Source organism: Lottia gigantea, assembly GCF_000327385.1.
Source record: "Lottia gigantea unplaced genomic scaffold LOTGIsca_45, whole genome shotgun sequence".
Lineage (NCBI taxonomy): Eukaryota > Metazoa > Mollusca > Gastropoda > Lottiidae > Lottia > Lottia gigantea.
In genome coordinates this window covers 741,695-766,101 of record NW_008709577.1, presented here as the reverse complement: position 1 = coordinate 766,101, position 24,407 = coordinate 741,695, and the positions used below count along the sequence as shown (strand labels likewise).

The following is a 24,407-nucleotide window of genomic DNA, read 5'->3' as shown; positions in this document are numbered from 1 at the left end:
TGTATATGAAATATATACTTACCACTCCAATTGAGAAATAATTATTAATAACATAGTGAAATATAAACTTACCACTCCAATTGAGAAGTAAGTATTATATATGAAATAAATACTTACAACTGTAATTGAGAAATAATTATTATATATGAAATATAAACTTACCACTCCAATTTAGAAGTAAATATTATATATGAAATATATACTTACAGCTGCAATTGAGAAATAATTATTATATATGAAATATATACTTACCACTCCAATTGAGAAATAATTATTATATATGAAATATATACTTACCACTCCAATTGAGAAGTAATTTTTATATATGAAATATAAACTAACCACTCCAATTGAGAAATAATTATTATATATGAAATATATGCTTACCACTCCAATTGAGAAATAATTATTATATATGAAATATATGCTTACCACTCCAATTGAAAAGTAATTATTATATATGAAATATAAACTAACCACTCCAATTGAGAAATAATTATTATATATGAAATATATACTTACCACTCCAATTGAGAAGTAATTTTTATATATGAAATATAAACTAACCACTCCAATTGAGAAATAATTATTATATATGAAATATATACTTACAACTGTAATTGAAAAATAATTATTATATAAGAAATATATACTTACCACTCCCATTGAAAAATAATTATTACTAACATAGTGAAATATAAACTTACCACTCCAATTGAGAAGTAATTATTAATTATATTGTATGGTATAGGATCACCCTCTTGATCTTCTGCATCATCAGGTTTACTGAACTCGATCTTCCATCTATCAATCATCACAGCCTGACTATGTTCAATACGCTTTAATATTTTAATTAAATTCTCTCCTTCATAACCTATTGAGAAAAATTTAAAATATTAATTCTTATATTAGATCTTGAGAAAAAGATTCTTCACTGTGTATATTTATATAGGTGTAAGGAGTTTTAAGCTGTTTCAAATTGCAAGTCATATAGAAAACGATGACTCTAATTTGTTCATGTGTAACTGACATGCTTCCTTCCATGTGTTTAACAAGACAAGACAATTGACGGCACCAGCCGCTGTTGTGGCATTATAGTTGTCAGCCTCTCATGGGGCGTCTGAGAGGCTTCTCCCAAACCTTTTTTCGAAATATTGAATTGATCCTGACGAATATATTGGGACAAAGACGTTTAAAAAATTTTTTTTATTTATATTTGTGAAAATATAAAGCGGAGGTAAATTTGGGGGCAAATGCTCCCTCCGTACCTCTATGCTGTCACTGGACAAGACATGCTTTTACATTAGAAGAGACAATATCAACTTACCTCCTCCCCATCTAAGGCAGCGAGCTAAATCATTGCCAGTACCTAATGGTAAAACAGCTATTGGTGGTTTTTGAGCAAAATTCATTTTATCTGAAAGAGAGAAAAACAATGTTTTGAGTATCAAAATCAAATAAGTATCTCAATTACTTTCAGTGAGTGTCATAAGTTAGTTAGTAATGTAACGAAAAAATTGGTTACATTATGTATTATAACTGCCACCAAGCAAATATAAATATTTAGATGGATTAATATAATACATACCAATAGTATCTAATAACCAACCAACAGAACCATCTCCACCACAGACTAACACACGACAATTTGGTATATCTTTAAAAAACTGTAATCCTTCAGTTGGTCCACATTTAATCATATCATAAACTTGACGTGGATTCAATAAATACTGGAACTTCCGTAATATTCTATAACATAAAGATAACAAATCAATAACAATCTTTACATCATATCATATTTTATAATGAATACTGGAACTTCTATAATATAAAGATAACTAATCAATAACAATCTTTATATCATATCATATTTTATAATAAATACTGGAACTTCCGTAATATTCTATAACACAAAGATAACTAATCAATAACAATCTTTATATCATATCATATTTTATAATAAATACTGGAACTTTCGTAATATTCCATAATATAAAGGTAACTAATCTATAACAATCTTTATATCATATCATATTTTATAATAAATACTGGAACTTCCGTAATATTCTATAACATAAAGATAACAATCTTTATAATAAATACTGGAACTTCCGTAATATTCTATAACATAATCTTTATATCATATCATATTTTATAATAAATACTGGGACTTCCGTAATATTCTATAACATAAAGATAACTTATCAATAACAATCTTTATATCATATCATATTTTATAATAAATACTGGAACTTCCGTAAAATTCCATAATATAAAGATAACTAATCAATAACAATCTTTATATCATATCATATTTTATAATAAATACTGGAACTTCCGTAATATTCTATAACATAAAGATAACAAATCAATAACAATCTTTATATCATATCATATTTTATAATAAATACTGGAACTTCCGTAATATTCTATAATATAAAGATAACTAATCAATAACAATCTTTATATCATATCATATTTTATAATAAATACTGAAACTTCCGTAATATTCTATAACATAAAGATAACTAATCAATAACAATCTTTATATCATATCATATTTCATAATAAATACTGGAACGTCCGTAATATTCTATAATATAAAGATAACTAATCAATAACAATCTTTATATCATATATTTTAAAATAAATACTGAAACTTCCGTAATATTCTATAACATAAAGATAACAAATCAATAACAATCTTTATAATATTCTTCCGTAATATTCTATAACATAAAGATAACTAATCAATAACAATCTTTATATCATATCATATTTTATAATAAATATTGGAACTTCCTTAATATTCTATAATATAAAGATAACTAATCAATAACAATCTTTATATCATATCAGATTTCATAATAAATACTTGAACTTTAATAATACTTATAATTAGTAATGTTCTAAAACATGAAGATAATATATCAATCAAAATCTTTATTTCATAATTAATACTGGAACTTCCATAATACATTATAAAACATATTAATAACAATATTTTATCATATCATATATATAAATAAATTAATACCAAATACTGCATCACTGAAATACATCAAATATTATTATATTAGTTAAATGTCCACCTACCTTCCACCTTGTTTTCCCCCAGATTTAGGATTAATAAAAACTAATAATGGATGGGAGCCTTCAAATGGGATCACTTGAAATGAGCTTTGGCCCTGAAAGACAAAATTGGATCATTCAAAAATTTTATCGATCAAGAACCAAGTATCTCAAAAAAATTTATCTATAGAAAGAAAGCTCACCTGCATGGGTCCATCTAAGTTGGCTGAATCAACTCTTGTTAAACTTTTATTTTTGTCACTTCTTGGTCGGTCCTAAATAAAATAATATTAATTTCATTTCTTCTTGATCAAAGAAATAATTTATATAACTTATTTTTTTCATTATCTATTAAACTAGATATTAGTTAAACCATTTATTATATATTTATATCTGAGATTTATCTCTTATCATCTAATAAATAGAAACTTATCTTTAGTTACAGACAATTTTCTGATATACATTGCTCATTAAGACAGATTGTTAGGGGTTAACTTTTAAATACAATGGCTTCAGTATGTAAGCAAAGTAAGTTAAATAACTTAACAGGAGGGAAACAAATCAACAATGCAAATATTCCACAAACTTTAGACCCCAATCTTAAGATTTTACTTATAAGATCCAACCGTAAAATATTTCATGATGACATGTGTCAAAATCATAACTAACTTACCAGCACAGCTGGACATATAGTTATAGGAGGTAAAGTATGGTCACGGAATGGTCCCAGATCACATTCAGGTTTCAACTGTGATGCACATTTATTATGCAGCTGAAAAACAAAACAAGCAAAATATTCATAAACCATACATGATGGCTTTTCTACCCACTCAGCAATACCTCAATATAATAGTACCCTTTGACAGGTTCAATACAAAATATTTGATTTGCAATGATCAGATTATCTTATGAGAATCAACTTTCTTTCAAAGTAAAACTTGCAACAGATCCTATCCTAAATTCTTCATATTCTTTTAATAAAATAAAATTATATGTCATGGATAAATCTTGAGCTTATATTTTAAGATTAAATATTTTTATAGTATACTTACAGTTAGATGACACCATCTACAGTGTAAACCTGTTACACCATTGTAAGATTTAATAGATTTTCTACACTTATCACATTTTCCAGCACAATTTCCTTCCACCCAATGATGGTTCATTGTCTAAAATAAGGAAACAGAAAGATAACTCAATATATTATTATGATTATCTCCCTTAGACCACGGAAGCTCTTCAATTGTTTCTGAATGTGTGTTTTCTATATAGAACATTTTCTAAATTCAACTATAAGAAATTAGTAACAGCAAATGCTGGTTTCCAAAAATGGAATTATGAGAAACCAGAATCCAATCTTAGCTTAAAAAATGCTTACCTGAACTGTCTTTTTAGACTTAGTATAGGTAGTAATACAGGAGGCTGGAGCTCTATGAACACATCTTTCGTGAACTGTATATTTACAAACTACAAATACAAAATTCTTTCTCAAACATAGGAAGATCAAAATCATATTTCATAATATCTAGTGTCAATATATTTTTCTCAGATGGTTTCCCATATACATAGAAATTTGACAACTTGGGACATACTCTTTTTTACCATCAGAGAACTTTCTGTCATTTGAACCTAATCTGATATCAGTATTAGTCATATATCAATATCAAGTAGTTTCCCCTTACACAAAAATAATACTATATACTTACAAGTACAACTGAGACCCTGTTTACCAAAGCCTACCAATAAATTTAAACATAAATTACAATATGCAGGTCGACTAAAATGTTTCAATCTCCAAACATGGCTTCCATCATCTTGTACATTCTGTAATAAACCAAATATTAGTTAACATTAGAAACCAATCAATGTGAAATCAACTAGTTCTGAGAGTAAAATCAAATAATTAATAATTAATGTGGTAGAGAGTTTCAATCTTAATGGGCTGGTTTTATAACATTAAATTACTGTAGCCTGTTTCTTGATATTTCAATAGACAATAAAATAGACTATTATCACATGTTCATAAAAACTCAAAATGAAGAAAAAGAGCAAGGAATTTATGGAAAATATGTGTTTAATAATTTTCTGTATCACAAATTTCTTTTTGTTCTTTGCAACCTTTTTTTACTGCTGATTTAATGTGAAGATTATAAGAATTTCAGATGACTTGTTTTATGAATATAGTACAGTAATAGCAAACTTACCGTATCTAGACCTAATAAAACTAGTAATGGTATAGTGGTCATTCCTCCTTTCTTCCATTCTTCCATTGATACCACACCATCAGAATCATAGTCTATTTCTAACATCATATCTTGTAATATCTAAAAATATATCATGTTTCATTCCAGTCACCAATGTATTACCATTCAAATTACAACAAGGCATAAAAACTGTGGATTTAATACATAATTGAAAAACAAAACACTCCTACCTTTAGTTGTTTCACAGGGGGAGGCATTTGCCTCCATTATGCCATGGCCTTGATTTCAGTATTTTGAAATTGTTATATTACACATGAATAATGTAGTGAAAAACTTACTGGTTTTAGTTCTGAAACATCCCAACCAAGATATTCTGCTACAGACATCATTTGATTAACAATACAATCTAATTCCTACAATACATTTAATATTTCTATTGAAAATAACTTACAAAGATACAAATAGTTACCTGAACAAACTACATCTTAATATTTCGAGTTCTGCATTTAAAAGAATGAACACACAGATTCTCAGACCCAGGCAAATAACAAGATTTCAACCCCTGCAACCTATATCACTGATAAGGGGAAATCAGGAAGAAATATTCAATGAGACTGTTTCAACCAATGCTGAGATCCAACTCCACACCCAGGTTAGCTCAGTCAACACTAGAGAAAATGAACTTACACTAGAATCTAAGAGACCATTTCCATCTGCATCATACAATCTGAACATAACTACAATAAAATCAATGTCAATGTTGAATTTCAATATAATAATGGCTTAACATCAGCGTAATATATAGTTTTCCAGCTACAGAGCTTATGTCTTCTGGAATCTTTAGCAACAGGCATAATAGCATGTCAATATCAAATATTTCAGCAATATCTTCAGCAGCATGTGAAAAGATTATGATTAGCTTGACAACTCTGGTTCTACCAAGTTTCACAGAAGTGAATTGTCAGGATAGATTGAAGGATGGCAATTTAAAGCTATCGACGTCTATCTTAAAAATACAATATAACTTTTAGGAATGATCACAAAACATGATTTGTATCAATTGTCCGTAGATAAGATATTTTCAAATCTATTGACCACCATGTTTAAACTGAAGACTTACATTCTAGTTTATCTTCAGGTCTTCCAGCCTCTAATAATGATAAATAACACACTAAATCTTTCAAATAAATATGTCCATTTTTTATATCAAAACTATTTGTACGATGTCTCTGATCTAATCTTTTGTCTGTTTGTGTTTTTAATAATGAAGAGTTTGACTGGCGTATCCATGGATCAACACTTTCTAATAATGGACCTGAAACAAAACATCTTCTATATAATATAACTGCAACATGTGATATCCAATGTTATATAACTTCTACATGTTACATTCAATCTACAACATGTGATATCCAATGTTATATAACTTTTACATGTTACATTCAATCTACAACATGCGATATTCCATAGGTAGTATTGGCCACATGTGATATCCTGGCTAACTTCAACATGTGATATCCTGGTGTTATCCTGGCTAACTTCAACATGTGATATCCTGGCTAACTTCAACATGTGATATCGTGTGTAACTTCAACATCTGATATCCTCGCTAACTTCAACATGTGATATCCTGGCTAACTTCAACATGTGATATCCTGGCTAACTTCAACATGTGATATCCTAGCTAACTTCAACATGTGATTTTCTGGCTAACTTCAACATGTGATATCCTGGCTAACTTCAACATGTGATATCCTAGCTAACTTCAACATGTGATATCCTGGCTAACTTCAACATGTGATATCGTGTGTAACTTCAACATGTGATATCATAGCCAACTTCAACATGTGATATCATAGCTAACTTCAACATGTGATATCATAGCTAACTTAAACATGTGATATCCTAGCTAACTTCAACATGTAATATCCTGGCTAACTTCAACATGTGATATCCTAGCTAACTTCAACATGTGATATCCTGGCTAACTTCAACATGTGATATCGTGTGTAACTTCAACATGTGATATCGTGTGTAACTTCAACATCTGATATCATAGCTAACTTCAACATCTGATATCGTGCGTAACTTCAACATGTGATATCATACCTAACTTCAACATGTGATATCCTGGTGTTATCCTGGCTAACTTCAACATGTGATATCCTGGCTAACTTCAACAAGTGATATCGTGTGTAACTTCAACATGTGATATCGTGTGTAACTTCAACATGTGATATCGTGTGTAACTTCAACATCTGATATCATAGCTAACTTCAACATCTGATATCATAGCTAACTTCAACATCTGATATCGTGCGTAACTTCAACATGTGATATCATAGCTAACTTCAACATGTGATATCCTAGCTAACTTCAACATGTGATATCGTGTGTAACTTCAACATGTAATTTCCTGTGTAACATGCTTGCAACGTGTGATTTCCTGTATGTTGTAGTTGTCACATATAATAAAACTACAATATGTGAAATTCAATAGAAAACAACTAGAGTATCTGATCATGAGTTGGAGAATGTATCTGAGCACAATATTTCACATTGTGTTAGAATACTGCTACACTAATATCAATCTATAGTGAAAGACACCTTTGCATGTTACACTATAATGAATAAGCTTATACTTAAAGTTTCTGTAGGTTTTTTTTTGAAATGATTGAAAGCATTTTGACTTAAACCTGAGTTCACCAAATAACAAATAACTTTTTTTCCCTGCAATTCAACTCTCTTCAACTATTGTGCAATTTTTCCACTCCTATCAAATGAAACAAAGACAAAAAACCTTTTGAGATGATAATGATATCTTACCATTATGTATGCTATGTATACTGTGGTTTGATTTTTTAGAAGATGACCGAGAGTGATTGGAGGCTTCTTTTGCTAATTCTTCTTCTAATAATGCTCTATCTGCTGCCGACGCAATCCCTATAGTTGTATGGATTGATGCTGATGTGGAGCCTGTTTAAAAATGATTTGATAATCAGTGGTTTGATGAGTTTGGAGATTTTGATTTACCAATGAATTTAATGCAGTCATAGATCCTACATTCACTGGGAAATAAGAGCCTGTCTAAGAGAATTTGACACAGTAAACAGGCAATGTTACAAAATGACCATATTTGGTAGCCATTGAATCCCAGTGTTTAGCTCTTAAAACTATTTTCTCTGTGTTTCACAATTTGTGAAAAAAGGAGTAAATCATAATGATACTCATCTTGCATGCAAAAAGCTGATCAAACAAACTAAAAGGTTACCATGTCGATAACACCACATGCTTTAACGTTTTATAATAATAATAAAGCAACCAAAAAGGGTCATGATAAAAGGCATTACCTTCTGGATACCAGAGTCTACAGACACCATTAACATGCTTATTACATTTCAAATTACCAAAATAGTAAAATAAAACAAAATGAAATAAATGATATACAAATGGAGTTTTTCCAATATACAAATCATAAATGAAATCAAATGATATTCAAGTAAAAAAAAAATAAAACTATAATTCAGTTTCAGATTTGATTTTGTAAACTCATTCAAAAATGAAGAAAGGGAATTTTGTACAATGTACTTTAAATAGGCATAACAACAATATCAAGATATAGAGAGAGGGGAGGGGAGACATGAAAAGTGACAGACTGGCGTAAGCTTTGTTTATTTTATTTCTATTTCACTATTTCTCAACTGTGATTTCAGTATTTCTGATTCAAGTTGTGTAACTGATATGAATTTCAGTTGCTAAAACTTGACAATGAATTATGGAAAGAGAAATCAGATGTTATAAAAATATGGTTAAAAGTGAAATGAGTGTAAGATGTTTGTGTTATTTCTGTAGTATTGCTAATTTTGTTAATACTGCTATTTGTCCTATTGTCTGAGCAAAGTAAAAATTTTTCCCATTATTTTTAAGAGAATTGGAATATCAGCCTCAAAATAGTACTGTTAGTCTTAGAAAGTCTTTGCGTTGATGAAAATATAAGCATAAGCACACATTATGTCTTCAAAATTTGTTTTTACAGAGGACAATTTCAGCCAAAATTCGTGACTTGTAAGGGTTTATAGGAGAGAAATGTGCTTTTCAATGTAAACTTTCAAACGATTATATTTTGATCAATGCAAAGTCATTCAAAAACTAACAGTACTACTTTGAGACTGATATTCCTATTCTCTTCAAAAATTCAAAAAACTTTTTACTTTGCTCAGACAATAAGACAGAGGCATTAATTTGTGTTCTCTTCTTCATATACAGCTAATCCAGCAAACTTCACAGATACAGGCCAAAATATGAGTATTGGTAGCCCATAATGTTTACATTGGTTATATTGTTAATGTACAGCAGCTTTTAATTTCTTACTACATCATGCAAAATTATGTACATCTGAACCATTCAAAATTATACATAGACAATGAATCAAAATACAACATAATTCAAATAATTATATATCGACTCAAACTGGAAAAGAAGGACTACAAAATATTCACTACAATGATAAAACCTACATCAAACACTATGTAATAAACATGTTAAAAATACCTGCACGACTCTGTCTACCAGACTCATAGCCCGTACTATCATGACGGTGACTTTTATCACTCGAATGGTGACCTAAACCATGTAATTTTTCAGTTAATCCATGAAGTTTTTCAGCTAATCCATGGTGTTTTTCTTTCTCAACATGAAAACCTGTTGTAGTTTGGTGAGTGATTGGTGCACACACAGTTTGAGCAACCACTGCCACATCCTTTAAATTATAATCCTTACCACTGGCAGAAGGGGTAACTGGTTTTTTCATAAAAGAAAGGAAGACATGTTGACATAATTCTTCAGGCACCTGAGCTTCAAAATACGCATCCATAAACAAAGTAAATCCTTCATAGTCCATTGGCTGAAATATAAAAATGATAACTATAAATAAAGGTGGCTTTAAGAAGATGAAATAATATAAACATGACATAACTTTGAAAAAGATCTACCATCATTTAAGAGTTAAGAGGAAACTCGTGGATCCTACTCTTAATTAGAATGTTTCTCTTGATCTGATTGGTCAATCACTAATATTGATTTTAAATAAAGTCGGCTGCTCAGCTATGGTGTGCCATTGTTCTAAATCCCTTTCAAAGCAAGACAAATTCTGATGCACCAAGTTTGTAGCTGAGTAAAATATTTGTAATTAACATATAAATATACACGAACCTCCTCGGGATTATATTTAGATAAAACTCCATCTCCATCAAATTCTTTTAATACATCTTTCAACTGTTTAGATGAATCTATAAAATATATACAAAACAATCAGTTAAAGTGTAATCTATAACATATTGCTAGGTATTGTTGCATAAACCATGTCCTCTTATTTTTAAACAGACATTTTGAAGACACAATGATCACTTGGATGATTAATTCAAAAAGATGACATCATGACCACAAAAATTGTTCATCTGACCCTTTTTTTGAAGGATGCAGTTGGTAACAATACAATGAGATATAATATATATATATATAGTGAATTACTGCAAAGTTGTGGAATGTGTTTTCAGATTACAGATGAATCTATTGCTTATGTTCAAATATTATTGGTGAATTAGATTTTTTAAGTGATAAGCAAGTAAGGCTTAATCAACCCATTTCTTCCAGCATGTGGTCCCAGAATTATTTCTATGCATTAGGTAAGTACCACCTTGGCTGTAATACTAATCTAGCACCAGAGATATAACTAATGTAAATATAAGAGATGAGAATATACAAGTGTATAGTTAGTACTATTGTTTAAAGATAAGAATGAGTTCTAGACATTATGTATACAGCCTATAGGCTAGAATACTCTTCTCTTTCTCTTCAATCTATTGACATTCAATGTTAGCATTATGTACACATATCATCTTAGCCTACTCCATTATCATTAGCTAACTTCAATATCACATAAGTACTGATAGAACATTACCAATATTATTTTCAATTATAGGAAAGTAATAGAAATATTATAGTATGACTTGTCTCAACTGATTGAAGTCAGTTGGTATTGGTTAAAGTGACATAGTCCACTAATTACTGATAGATGATAAGAGGTCAATTTCAGCTTTTCACAGACCTCAAAAACTGCAGACTAGTAAATACTGTCCTTAAAGTGAGGTACTTTTTTTTCATCTAATTGAAGACAAACTAGAAGTTGAACTATAGGTACTTTTATTAAAGAATTGTCATTTATGAATGGCAGAGAAGTTATGCTCTTCTGCAGAAGACATTTCATTTATAACTCTCTAACCCAATTTTAGCTCTATTACAATCAGAACTCTAGACCAAGTTAATTATATTTTACACAATGCATTATTTAAAATGAATAGTCTAAATATACCCAGAGATATAACTAGACAGTTTTAATTGTCAATCACAATTTTCTATTTTTAGACTTTTCATCTATTCATTTTGAAAACAATATAAACAATCCATTTTGTACAAACATAGTGCAGATCATGTGGTGAACTATTTGCAAATGACAAGGAAGTAGCCATTATGTAAATAATGTACTCATCATCTCTATAATGGCCTTCATGACATTGTTCTTTATTGCATATAATCCTAACATGGGTCTAAAACCAATAAACTTTTTTTTTATTTTTACATGAATTCAAGACCTGAAATGTTATTGCTCAGTTTTTCCTTCTTCCACTTTGAAAAGGTCATAACTATGTTTGTTTATTGTCGCTCGTGACTGTTTAGCAGCTACCATTAAATACAGATAAAATTCTTTCATATTGTGATGCTAGACACTGATGTAGTAGCTGATGTTCCTGATGCCACTAATAGGCCTATGTGTATATATCATCAGGCAGCTAACAAATGAACATTTGATATTAAAAAGTCAGACCAAAAAACTGTATTAAAGAGAAAAGGAAAGCAAGGAGGTAGGACCAAACTTTGGACCTCTAGCCTAGCCAGCAAGCACTAAGCTTGGTTAGCCACCACTCAACATACTTTCAGTTACACTGTTACTGCTGGATTCCTGTTCAAGCAGGTGACATGTCTTCTCTAGTATCTTTTATACAATTAGATTTTATTTGTTAGCATTTGTACATCATTTCATTGTACATCAGTCATATAGTAACTACCAAGCTCAAAAACAGAGCAATATGGATGTCACAAAAGACATTTATGAATTCAAAAGTTGTCTAAACTTCCATAAATTCATGTTTATAGTTAGTCTTTCATTATAGTATTATAAACAAATATGATGCAATCTGCACTAGACCAGATATAGTAGGTGCCTACAGCTTATTTTCCTCTAGTTAGCTTGGTATATTGATGTACCAGAGTTGGCTATTATCATGTTAAGAACAACTAACTAGAATGTCATCTTGGTCTTAAACAATTCCTTACATAGACGACACCTAACTAATTTCATTGAAATCCTATGGAGAATTCTAGCCTAGTAACGTATTGACAAATACCTAGAAACCATATTTCATTACTTATTGAATAAATTAGATAAACCAGAGAGGGAAGAGTAAAATAATAAATGTGTTTTTATTAGTAAAGACTATAGTTGTATGAGATATAATGTGATATATAATAACTATTCATTACTATATAGCACTACATTATTCCTTCTTCTAGCTCTACATTACTAATAGACTTGCAGGCTATAGTCTGTTTCCTTTAACTGGTCTAGTTTAGCGCTTCACTTATATGTTCTAGGTTAAAAGTCAGGCATGAATTACCCTTAGCAAGGTATTTTAGTATAAGAGTATGGTGCCGGTACCAATATTATTGATATTGCTTCCTACCATTAACTTGTTTCATAGTCCATAAATAGAAAGTCGATTCTTTTCACATCTTTAATGGATGCAGTGCTGACATCATGAATTACATCATAAATCTCTTGATGAAGCTTATCAAGAGTGTTATCTTTACCATTCATTGATATGCTCTAAAGAACTTTATGTAAAATCAACAATATCAATCCCTAGATTTCCTGAACAAAATTGTTAATCAGTCAATGCTTGAACATATCAGACAGTTAAAGTTAGAGTTGCCTCAAAATTTTCTTTTAGCTGTTAATTTTAGCATTCTTTGCATTCAAAATGTTCTGGTACCGTATTAATCATAGAAACACGATTAGAAGAAGACTGTCATAATTTCATTAGGCATATTGTAGTATGTCATCTTTTGGTAGTTAAAAGACCTTTAAAGCAAGAAAGTATTAGTTTTAGTGCCCGATACATTTCAGCTATGAATGTCACATATTAAATATATCTAACTTGCTACCTGATTAGGGTGTGTACTATACATATCGAACCAGTTGGAATTACAATGATAAGTAGGGTCTTTGTAGACAGAAAAAACATTAAGTAAATATTGCACATTCTCATTTAAAACAAAGAAGTGATGAATAAACACCTTTTGTACAGTAGACAAATATACATGTGTTTATACTCAGTATGTAGGAAGACTGTTGTAGATGATAGAAATAGTTTAAAGATCAAACGAATGCCTAATTTATTCATGTAACTCTTTACTTCTCATTTACCACCCAGATCTAAGAGTGGGTGTATTGTGGCCTGCTGATAGAGAATCTTTTTTTTTAAATTGGATCTGAATGCACATTTGGCATCTGATTTAATACTGCGATGTTCAGGGTAGTTTTTGAATATCAAAAAAAGTAAGATTATTTCTTGTAAATTACTGCATCAGATACTAGCAAAAGAGGACATGGCTTGTAATATTGAAATATGTTTCTAATTCACATGTTCATGTCTTATAATTGCATCAATTGTGAGAAGACATCAGAGCAGCTTTCCAAGGACATATTTAAAACATCAAGAAAACTATAAAGGAGTGTAATAAAGCTATATGTACTATGATTTATAATATAATATATATATAGTGTAAGCTGTAGGATCTAGGTGGTAATTAAAATAACTTGTAGCTAGAATATTAATTGATTTCTCATATGACTAATTACTTTCCTAATGTTTGTAATGACCTTCATTTCACCCACCTACAACTATTTCTTCTTACTCATAATGTTTCCTACTCTTCTGAGGAGTCATGAGCAAAGTGTAAAATTAAATTTTTCCATAAAATCTATGAAATAATTTCCAAATTGAATTGCATAAGATATATCATTATCACATCTGTTATTTGATCTCCAAGGTGCAATGTTAAAAAGAATTGAAAATGTCTATTAACCTTTGTAAAATCATGATGTCGAAAACATCCGAACCTTATCTAACCATTGATACTGGTAGTTATTATTGACTCCTTTCTTGCCAACAATTGTCAAGAAAACCTGTCAGATACTTTTCAACGAGAGGATACTGAGCATTACCAAGCAAGGTTTAGCCCTCATCATCTTTTTATAGTAAGAGATTTGTGACAATACTAGCCATGGCCTTATATGGAATATAGAACAAGTCTTAGCATTGACTTATAGTCTGAATTAGGTAATTCTCAAGTAAGAAAATATTACAGGAAAATGTCTCAATAAAATAAATATGAATGTGTTCTGAAGGTTAATAAGAATTGCAAATCATAATTCCATCAAAGATGACCATTCTGTTAGCTCCCTACTGGTTTTGGCTCAATGAACTCCCATTCATAGTCTTGCCAACGTCTAGTTTTCTGACTTGGACAGATTACATCTTGACCAAAGTTTAAAATAAATTGACCTCAGTGTTAGCTTGTATAGATGAACTATGGGCTTGGTTCATTAAACTTGATTTGTCTATTTGTGGCTTTAGTTTTGGCACACTTCCTATCAACTCTGGTGCAGAAATCTCCGCTTAATCTTGCAATGAATACATGACATAAAAGACAATTTTAAAACAGTATTCAATGTGAATGATAGTATGATATCAGAGAGATCCATCTCAAAGAGAGTAAGTCACAGATGGATTATTAATATCACTACCTAATATTATACTCAGATATATTACCTTGCCTGGCAAACTATCTTGTCACTTTCGTTTTTTCACCTGTTTCATGTTGCATGCAAAATTTGTTTACACCTGATCTTCAACAAAATATATGGAGCATGTATTGTTCCTGATACATACCCATATTCTGGAAACCTTTTTTTATAGCCCCTTAATAATCTAAAATATATGAGGTTGAATTTCAAACCCTATAAACTAAATAAATTACCAAATTACTTACATGATGTATATTCCTGTAGCTGATGGAATTCAGATGGGCTTAACTTTTGCCACTGAAAAATATAAATAGGTATTCATTAAGTATACATCAAACCTTGTCAATGATTAATTAATGCCTCTACTCCAGTTTTAAACCAAGAAATTAAAAACAGAGAGGAAATACAACACACAATTAGTAATAAAAACATAGTGTAATTACGTCATTGTGGCTTGTAGGTTAAGTTTAAAATAAAGATTTCGAATATAAATATAAGATCAAACAGAATGACAAAAAAAAAAACAAATGATGAAGGCTATTTTAACATGTTTATTTACATGTTTAGAATAATTCATCCTGTAAATAAAACAAAAAACATTCTACACATTAAATTGTCATGTGCCTCCCTTCAATTGAACAAAATCAAAGGATGTCTTCAATAAAATTTGGAAAAAAAATATACAAAGTGACAGTATATATCTCAAATGGGGCTTTTGGTGAAGACAAAGGAGTAAATTTTACCATACGTTTTTTCAAAAAATCTGACCTCATCATGTATGTCCATGACTATGACTGATCACAATTACCATGAGAGTGATCACATTTGAACCTATTACATGGGACTGAAAACATCAAGTAAAATAACCACTGTGATTGTACCAATAACATAATTACTACAAGAGTGATTGTATTTGTACCAATAACATCCAACTGATCATATGTAACAATAACATGGAGCTGATCACATCATAAACCAATAACATAAGAATAGTCACATCATGTACCAATATTATAGGACTGATCACATCATGTAACAATATCATTTGACTGATCACATCATATAACAATATCATACAACTGATCATATCATGTACCAGTATTATAGGACAGATCACATCATGTACCAATATTGTAGGACAAATCACATCATGTACTAGTATTATGAGACTGATCACATCGTGTACCAGTATTATAGGGAAGATCACATCATGTACTAGTATTATGAGACTGATCACATCATGTACCAGTATTATAGGTAAGATCACATCATGTACTAGTATTATGAGACTGATCACATCGTGTACCAGTATTATAGGAAAGATCACATCACGTACTAGTATTATGAGACTGATCACATCATGTACCAGTATTATAGGGAAGATCACATCATGTACTAGTATTATTGGACTGATCACATCGTGTACCAGTATTATAGGAAAGATCACATCATGTACTAGTATTATGAGACTGATCATATCATGTACCAGTATTATAGGGAAGATCACATCATGAACTAGTATTATGAGACTGATCATATCATGTACCAGTATTATAGGGAAGATCACATCATGTACTAGTATTATGAGACTGATCATATCATGTACCAGTATTATAGGGAAGATCACATCATGTAATAGTATTATGAGACTGATCATATCATGTACCAGTATTATAGGTAAGATCACACCATGTACTAGTATTATTGGACTGATCACATCTTGTACCAGTATTATAGGGAAGATCACATCATGTACTAGTATTATTGGACTGGTCAAATATGTAACAATATTATGGAGCTGATCACATCATAAACCAATAACATCAGAATGGTCGCATCATGTACCAATATTTTAAGACTGATCAGGTCATGCACCAATATCATAGGACTGATCACATCTTGTTTGAAATAGATATCTATTTCAGTTTCCTAGCCCTAACCCTAACCCTAACCCTAACTGATGTCTGTGCTTTCGAGGGTCGGCCCAATGTCACCCCCTAATACCTAACCCTGCCTAAAGACACCAATATGGCTTCTATATGAATGACCCTGATCATATTTTATTTCATACAATAATGGTTTTTTTATATTATTTACGGAAGCAATTATAAGCGACCTAACTAAATCAAATATGGATAATCTAGAATTGTTAATGTATGTACTTGAAAAGATAGTATGTAAACATTAGCTCTATTTATAGAATGACTATTGTACTAGACCTATCCTATCAGTTATCTACTAACACACTTCTAACCCTACACCTTTTTTTAACGATTCAATAAAAGTTTTTTTTATTAAAACAATTTCTTGTGAGAGTGATATTTCAAATTATATCAAACTTAAAAATAAAATTGTCTTAATTCACAATAGACCACATAGAGCTTTGTCTTAAATCACTTATAAGAATGAAAGTATACTTAAGATTTGTCTGCAATAAAATAAAATGGATCTCATAAGTAGATTTAATCTAATCTAATAGCAGGAAATTAGAACTTGTTCAATTCTGAAGAATAGTTTAGGCGGACTGGAAATTTTAGTCCTAAATAGTATATTAAATGTTGTTTGTAGATGCAATTCCACTAAAACGACGTCACTAATCACAAACTATGCTTTATCACATAGGACCCTTTGCGATTAGTGACCTCATCAAACACTTAGTTTTTGTGGAATTGCAGGAACCACAGACATCTGTTTGAAAATTTGAATGGTGGAAATTGATGCTAAGATACTCTGTGATGTATATAAAAGACAAAGACATATAGAAATTGTGAGTAAAATTCTTCATTTGAAGAATTTCTACAGGAATTATGCCATATTCCTACATTTCTAATACTTTAGAAGACTATTCGCATTTATTCAAGACCAAAATCATCCCCCCAAAATAGCGCATCTGTCCCTTAAACAGTATTTCTTCCATGTCCAAAATAACAACATACCTCAATAGCCTTAAAGATGGGGCTTTAAACATGTTTATGTCAAGTGATCATTGCGATTTAAATATCTATATAATTATACTTGTAAATGAGCCAACTTTGTCACAACAAATATCAATGATTGACGTAGGCAAAAATATGCATAATAAAGATATGAAGAAATATATAAGGATTTTCAGATTAAAGTTTGGTAAAATAACACACCCATTACAACAAGATGACTCATTGTTGCCATTCTAACTCCAGAAATTCATCAGCTTTCAAATTTTCTTATCATTTTATATATGGAGCCCCATTTGACATTCTGTGGCCCTTAACTGGCACCCCTGACTAATTATTCCTCAAAACGCCTTTATGCAAATAGATGAAATTCAGCTCTAAGAGCTGTTTAAGTAAAGAGGCAGATCATTACAGTCTAATTAAAATTAGACTGCAGATAATTACACACCTTTATACCTATGATCTGAAAGATATTGTAATAAACATAATTATATATCACATTTCCCATTCATTATTTGCTTCACCAGATGATAAAATTTCAGTTACCTGAGATACCTGTAGTAATTGATGAGAATATACACTTGAAGTGAAAATGAGAATTTGGGCATTTCTTATTCAAATTAAACGGATAAAAAAATTTATATGAAGACCATATCCATTTAAAAAGAGATTAAATTCTTTTATGTCTCTATCATTTCCTTAATAATTTACATTGATTTAGTCCTAGAATCAATATCACAAGACAATTTTGTAAAGAAGGCTGGGGTGGGGTATTTTTCCTGTTTGAATTGACTACACAAGGTGTTGACTTCCTTTGACTATACAAATATTACAATAACACTACTTTCTGACTAAAACTTCCTAAAACCCCCTCAATATTTAATATATTATACTTCATATAACAGAATCATATTGTTATATTTTCTATTTTTAGTATTCTTCCTTCACCTTAATCGGATGTGGACTCCTATTTTTTGGGTCTGTGAGGGCTGGGCCCCAGCAAGTGATAATTAAACCCCAGCAAAACCTTCTTCAGTTCACCAGAGATTGATTTATTTACAATGTCTGTACAAAATCAAAAAGATATAGTTTTTAATCTGTTTTTGGCACCTAAAAATTGTTAGAAATGAGTTCTCTGGGCCTTTAGTTCTTAAAATTTTAGTACAAAACCTGAGGCCCAGCAGTAATTTTTACTGTAAATTTAAATCCCTTCCAAACACAATATCAAATATCAATATCAAAATGATATATAATATTGCCGGTTCAGAGGAATTCACTTGCCAATTTAGGGGTCTTTTTAGCTTTTAGTCACATCATTTACTTGTATCAAATGATATTGCACGTGAAAATCTCATTTCATTTTTACAATAGTATCAATTTGACAAGCTAACATGGCCAGATGGACCAAGACTGACCATACAAATTGTTTCACACAATAAAACCAACTGGCTGTATAAAATAATCATCAGGTGTAAATAGTAGCTGAAATCTATTTCTTATCAATCTATAAATCTTGTCCACCCATTATGGTCTTTTTACAACTCTGTTGTGCAGACAAGTAGGAATTAAAACTATTATTTCATTTCCTTTGCTATCCATGTGTGTCAATTATAATTTGCGACCAAATTTGTGTTTTTATTATGAAATTTATTTGTGTTGTTTTGGTATTTATTTATCAAATATCCATCTAAAACCTAATAATCTTATCGGTTGATTTATATGCTAATTAAATCATAAGTATTTCAACAAGATGGCTGTAAAGTTGGTAAACTTAAGTCAATTTCAATATGGTATATATAAATAATATTGTATATGATATAAATTTTTAATGCACTGTGGTATTGGAATGTAATAAATATTTTATAGTTCAACAAATAAATTGCTTGAACTTTAACCTTTAAGAGAAGTGGTATGGGTGCAATATATCAATGAAATTACAATTTCCAATATGATAATTGGGACGCGTTTGGTATATATATATATATCTTATGTAAATGATGGCAAGGCTTCTATCATACAAGACTTATTTGATGAAATGCCAAATGTCAATTAGCCAAAGTACTGCGTCATGGTAAATACAGTAGAAAACCTCTCATTATCAGAGGTTCATTATTTCATTAGTAAGTCTAACATAGTCTTATCATATTTAATTAACACTTACTACTCCATCTTGTGATATATATGCTGCAAAAACTTTAGTGTCAAAACAAATAATCAACTCTTCTTGAGTGAAGATAAAAAATAATAGGCTTAACAAAGTGATTTCACTTTAACTGCTTTGTTTTTAACACTTTAAAATAACTTTCCCAATCAAAAGTACAAAAGTACAAAATTGTTTCCTCAGATTCTAATAGGTTGAATGAGGAAGCAACTAAAACTATCTCATTGCCAATGTGCGCTGTATAAACATAATTGCTTTTTGGGTTTTTGGCATTCAACACTTATGCCTATCTCGCCTATTCAAACCTGAAAGAAAAGATTTTTCCTACTTGGCTGTGACTATAAAACATGGAGGTTATTACACTATGTAAGGAAGGATATATGATATGAAGTTGATATAGGACATATTTCTTCCTTACAATAATCTAGGTTAAAATATCAGATTTATTTTCTTTATACTTGACAGAATTTTCATTAAATTTATTGATAAAATTTAACCTAAGATCATGGTATGAGACAGAACATATTCTAGGGATAAATTGAGAAATCTTTTAAGGATTTAGGCCCAACCTGACTTCAACAAGGCTAAGATATGATAAGGAATTCAGTATGTGACTGGCTACACGTAATACTTGTAAGCCATACAGCGTTTACATTGAGGGATTATATAGTAATTGACTATTTACTAGTGTAAAATATTTTATCTCTAACAGTTGACACTGAAATCTTTTTCCCTAGTTCAGGTTCAATCACTGCAGAAGTTGCCTTAAATCACTTAAAACAAATTTTAAAAAAAACCTAATCAGAAATAATAATATCGTTTGTACTTTACCTCTATCATGGTTTGTATTGACAATTGGCTAAATAACCATCCTGATGCAATCAAACAATACACTTAATCACCGGCTTGCTTAAAATTCCTTCATATAATCCATTTAAATATAACAACACATGTACTATAACCTATATTATACCAGGCCTTGTTTTCACTCTGAATTGACACAAAAGTAGCTCTACTTCTTCAACTTGACACCACCAAGTTTCCTATCACCGAAGTTTTTGTCATTTTGATGTAAATGAGAAGACTGATAAGTTTGAATTGAGGTCATCACAGGTAAAAATTGGTTAAAAAGAGAATATATGTCGTCCACCCACGATAAGACTTTTGTATTAGAGTTTACAATATGTGTCAAGTAGTATATATATATTACATGCGGTGGTGTAGAGGATATTAATGTAAATACAAAGTTATAATATCAAATCTTAGAAGGATGTTTATTCTCCTATCTACAGTATACATAATATTGTACAGAGATTACTCTCTTCGCTTCACTGCTTATATTACTTTCAAATATCATCTTTTATACTCTTCTATTATTTCTATTCATATCTTAATAAACTTATAGTAAAAATCGTGTTAAAAAGCTTACTAAAAATATACTAATTGTTTAACTAGTGATGGAGATAATAAAATAACTATTTAAAGTAACTGTATCTCACTAGGATTTCACTGTTCTCAGTATGTGTTATAAATATTCTAAATGAATCCCCTTTAAAATATCAGGTTTCAGAGAAAAAATAGAAATCTATCAGCATGAAGTGCTCTTTATATTATTTATAAATAACCCTACACTACATGCAGTATCTTTCTCTGTTTTCATTTTTAAGGAAATATATATTACAGTATTTAGTTTTAATTTAGCATACATTATGACTGCACCTACAATAAATTGAGCATGAATGTAGATAAATCTGACAAACATGTGAGTATGAGCCTATTGACCTATGTCTGTAAGAGTCACTGATTTTGATGACCCAACAGTATCCTAGCTTCTGAATGAACTTATAGATGTATTGTTGTTTTCTACAAAAACAAGCAGTCAAGGTCATAGGCAGCAGGAAAAAATAAGTATTGGGTTTGTGAGCAAACTGTTGGAAAATTAAAAATCTTTATGTTCTCGAAAGTTAATTGAAATATAATGAAGTTTAACATTCTGCTTTGCTGCACCTTGGTTTACTGAAGATGTCATGCAGTGATGTCATTCACAGCTGTGAATTGACATACATGGTCTTGATTAGTTGCCATTACAACCCTAGCCTTAGAAACCCAAAGGTACCAATTTCACTGAGCCACCAACACCACAACTTTTTCCCCCATACCATTGTGTCCCATTACAGCATTGACATCCTCATGACATCATAATATGTCCACTAACCATTCATATTTCCACGTTATTTTTGACTCAATTGTGAAAGGTGCATATAATCAGAGAGCATGAGCACAACCGCAACTGTATTTTTTCCTAAATGGCATAACTGTTGTTCTTCTTCTTTAGTCAGTTATGCAAAGCATGCGGTAGACTTCAAAAAGTGACCACCATTTCCATAGACATCAAATAAATGACATATTTAGCAAATATCATAATCATATTTATAATTTTAAAAAAAAAGTTTTTTTCGTCAAATCCAGGTTTTTAATAGAATAGAAAATTAGCTGTTCTTACAAAAATGTGTTTATTCTTTCCATACTGTTTGTACTAACACTTCTGACATCCCTGACTATGTATTTGATTACATCACCCTTCCCATGTACAACACTACTGGTAAAGCAATCAGCCCTGACTTTAACTGTTCATTTACCAAAAGTGCACATGACCTGAAACTTGAAGAAATATATCTTAACATATTACTAACCTCTTTAGCCATTTCTGTTGAGGTTTTCCTCCTCCCTTAAAGGGAAGACCAAGTTAACTAAACCCACTCAGAATCTGAAAAACACCAAAAATAACACAATTAAAATAAGTAAATAAATTAATGCCAAGGATTAAATGTTACCTACCAAAATATCCTTTTACTTAAAAATTGTAGGGACTACATATCTTTTAAGATATTTTGTTATATCCATTTATGTGTTATATCCATTTATGGCATGTTATATCCATTTATGGCATGTTATATCCATTTATGGCATTTTATATCACCAGGAAATGATTATGGGCCAGGAGAATTAAGCTAACTTTGTAATCATTGTAACTTTCTGTAGTCTGTTGTTTCAGTTTTAATATTTTATAGTCTTTCAATCACAATAATACTTATGCAAAGACGTTCAAGGCCTCTAAATAATCCACACCACCAAACTTAGAGACTATTGGCTTATAAATTATTTAATATTTAATTTGCTATTAATTCATCTTACCCTAACGAGTTAACAGGTAAAAACAAGTCTCATTACAATGAACAAGGTAAAGGCTAGAGAAAGACTATAATTAGATCTATTAAATATTCATTATTACAATCATCATAACAATTAGTCTGTTATTTCTAAATGAAATCCATACCATTAGACTATGAATTATTTTTGTTTCACAAATATTACTGTCAACACACCCTAATACAAGCTATCTATTAGAACTCTGGGATCACAGTTAAATATAATTTAAAAGTTAGATTGTAGCTTAATCAGAGCTAAGGTTGAAGAAATAGATGCCCTTCTATAATCGCAGTCATAGAAGTGACTCTGAATCATAATCCAAGTACACCCAGCTGTAACCTGGTACAGACAAATAAATGCAAAAAAGTTTGTCCACAGACCAGTTGGTAAACCAAATCACGTGATCAGAGATATTATCCTTGTAAATTATGAAATTTTTAGTATGGTTTGTAATAACAAGAAGCTTTCAATTTTATTTCATATACAATAAGGAAAAATACCAAGAAAAGTTAATTTGTAAATGGTAAGGGTTCAGTAGTTTAGTATATTTACTCACTAAGCTACTATAGCTACTGTTATGGGCAGTCCATACACAAAAAATATCTCAAAATTTTATGATCAGAATGTGCCTAAGGGAGAAATCAATTAGATATGTCAAACATGATTAATGATAGCTGCCTAATTTAATATTCAAATCAAAACACTATACCAAATCTTACCTCAATCATTACACAAATATATTTTCTGCCAAAATCTCTTAAAATGTCAATATATTTCTACAAAATACTACAAATATTTTACAATATGCCAACTGACAGCTTTGATTTTAAATAAAAATATTTGGCAGTACAGTAACAATTACCAGCATGAAATATTCAACCTTCAATCTAACACTTCTTTCA

General features: G+C 30.2%; 1 protein-coding gene across 1 annotated transcript in view; it reads right to left on the bottom strand.

Annotated features, from left to right (window-relative positions):
* Positions 1-23,000, bottom strand: part of LOTGIDRAFT_164410 (hypothetical protein) — a gene marked incomplete at both ends in the record, with an annotated part of 25,064 nt that extends 2,064 nt beyond the window's left edge. Inside the window, 24 exons of the mRNA XM_009060933.1 lie at positions 23-24; positions 118-119; positions 208-209; positions 253-254; positions 613-614; positions 708-874; positions 1,328-1,417; positions 1,589-1,749; positions 3,097-3,188; positions 3,276-3,347; positions 3,746-3,844; positions 4,125-4,241; positions 4,451-4,539; positions 4,779-4,896; positions 5,277-5,396; positions 5,615-5,689; positions 5,964-6,013; positions 6,397-6,591; positions 8,103-8,252; positions 9,828-10,179; positions 10,488-10,564; positions 15,447-15,498; positions 18,583-18,597; positions 22,989-23,000. Coding sequence (XP_009059181.1) covers positions 23-24; positions 118-119; positions 208-209; positions 253-254; positions 613-614; positions 708-874; positions 1,328-1,417; positions 1,589-1,749; positions 3,097-3,188; positions 3,276-3,347; positions 3,746-3,844; positions 4,125-4,241; positions 4,451-4,539; positions 4,779-4,896; positions 5,277-5,396; positions 5,615-5,689; positions 5,964-6,013; positions 6,397-6,591; positions 8,103-8,252; positions 9,828-10,179; positions 10,488-10,564; positions 15,447-15,498; positions 18,583-18,597; positions 22,989-23,000 — 2,113 coding nt within the window. The remainder of the gene's footprint in view (positions 1-22; positions 25-117; positions 120-207; positions 210-252; positions 255-612; positions 615-707; positions 875-1,327; positions 1,418-1,588; positions 1,750-3,096; positions 3,189-3,275; positions 3,348-3,745; positions 3,845-4,124; positions 4,242-4,450; positions 4,540-4,778; positions 4,897-5,276; positions 5,397-5,614; positions 5,690-5,963; positions 6,014-6,396; positions 6,592-8,102; positions 8,253-9,827; positions 10,180-10,487; positions 10,565-15,446; positions 15,499-18,582; positions 18,598-22,988) is intronic.
* Between the last annotated feature and the right edge of the window lie 1,407 nt (positions 23,001-24,407).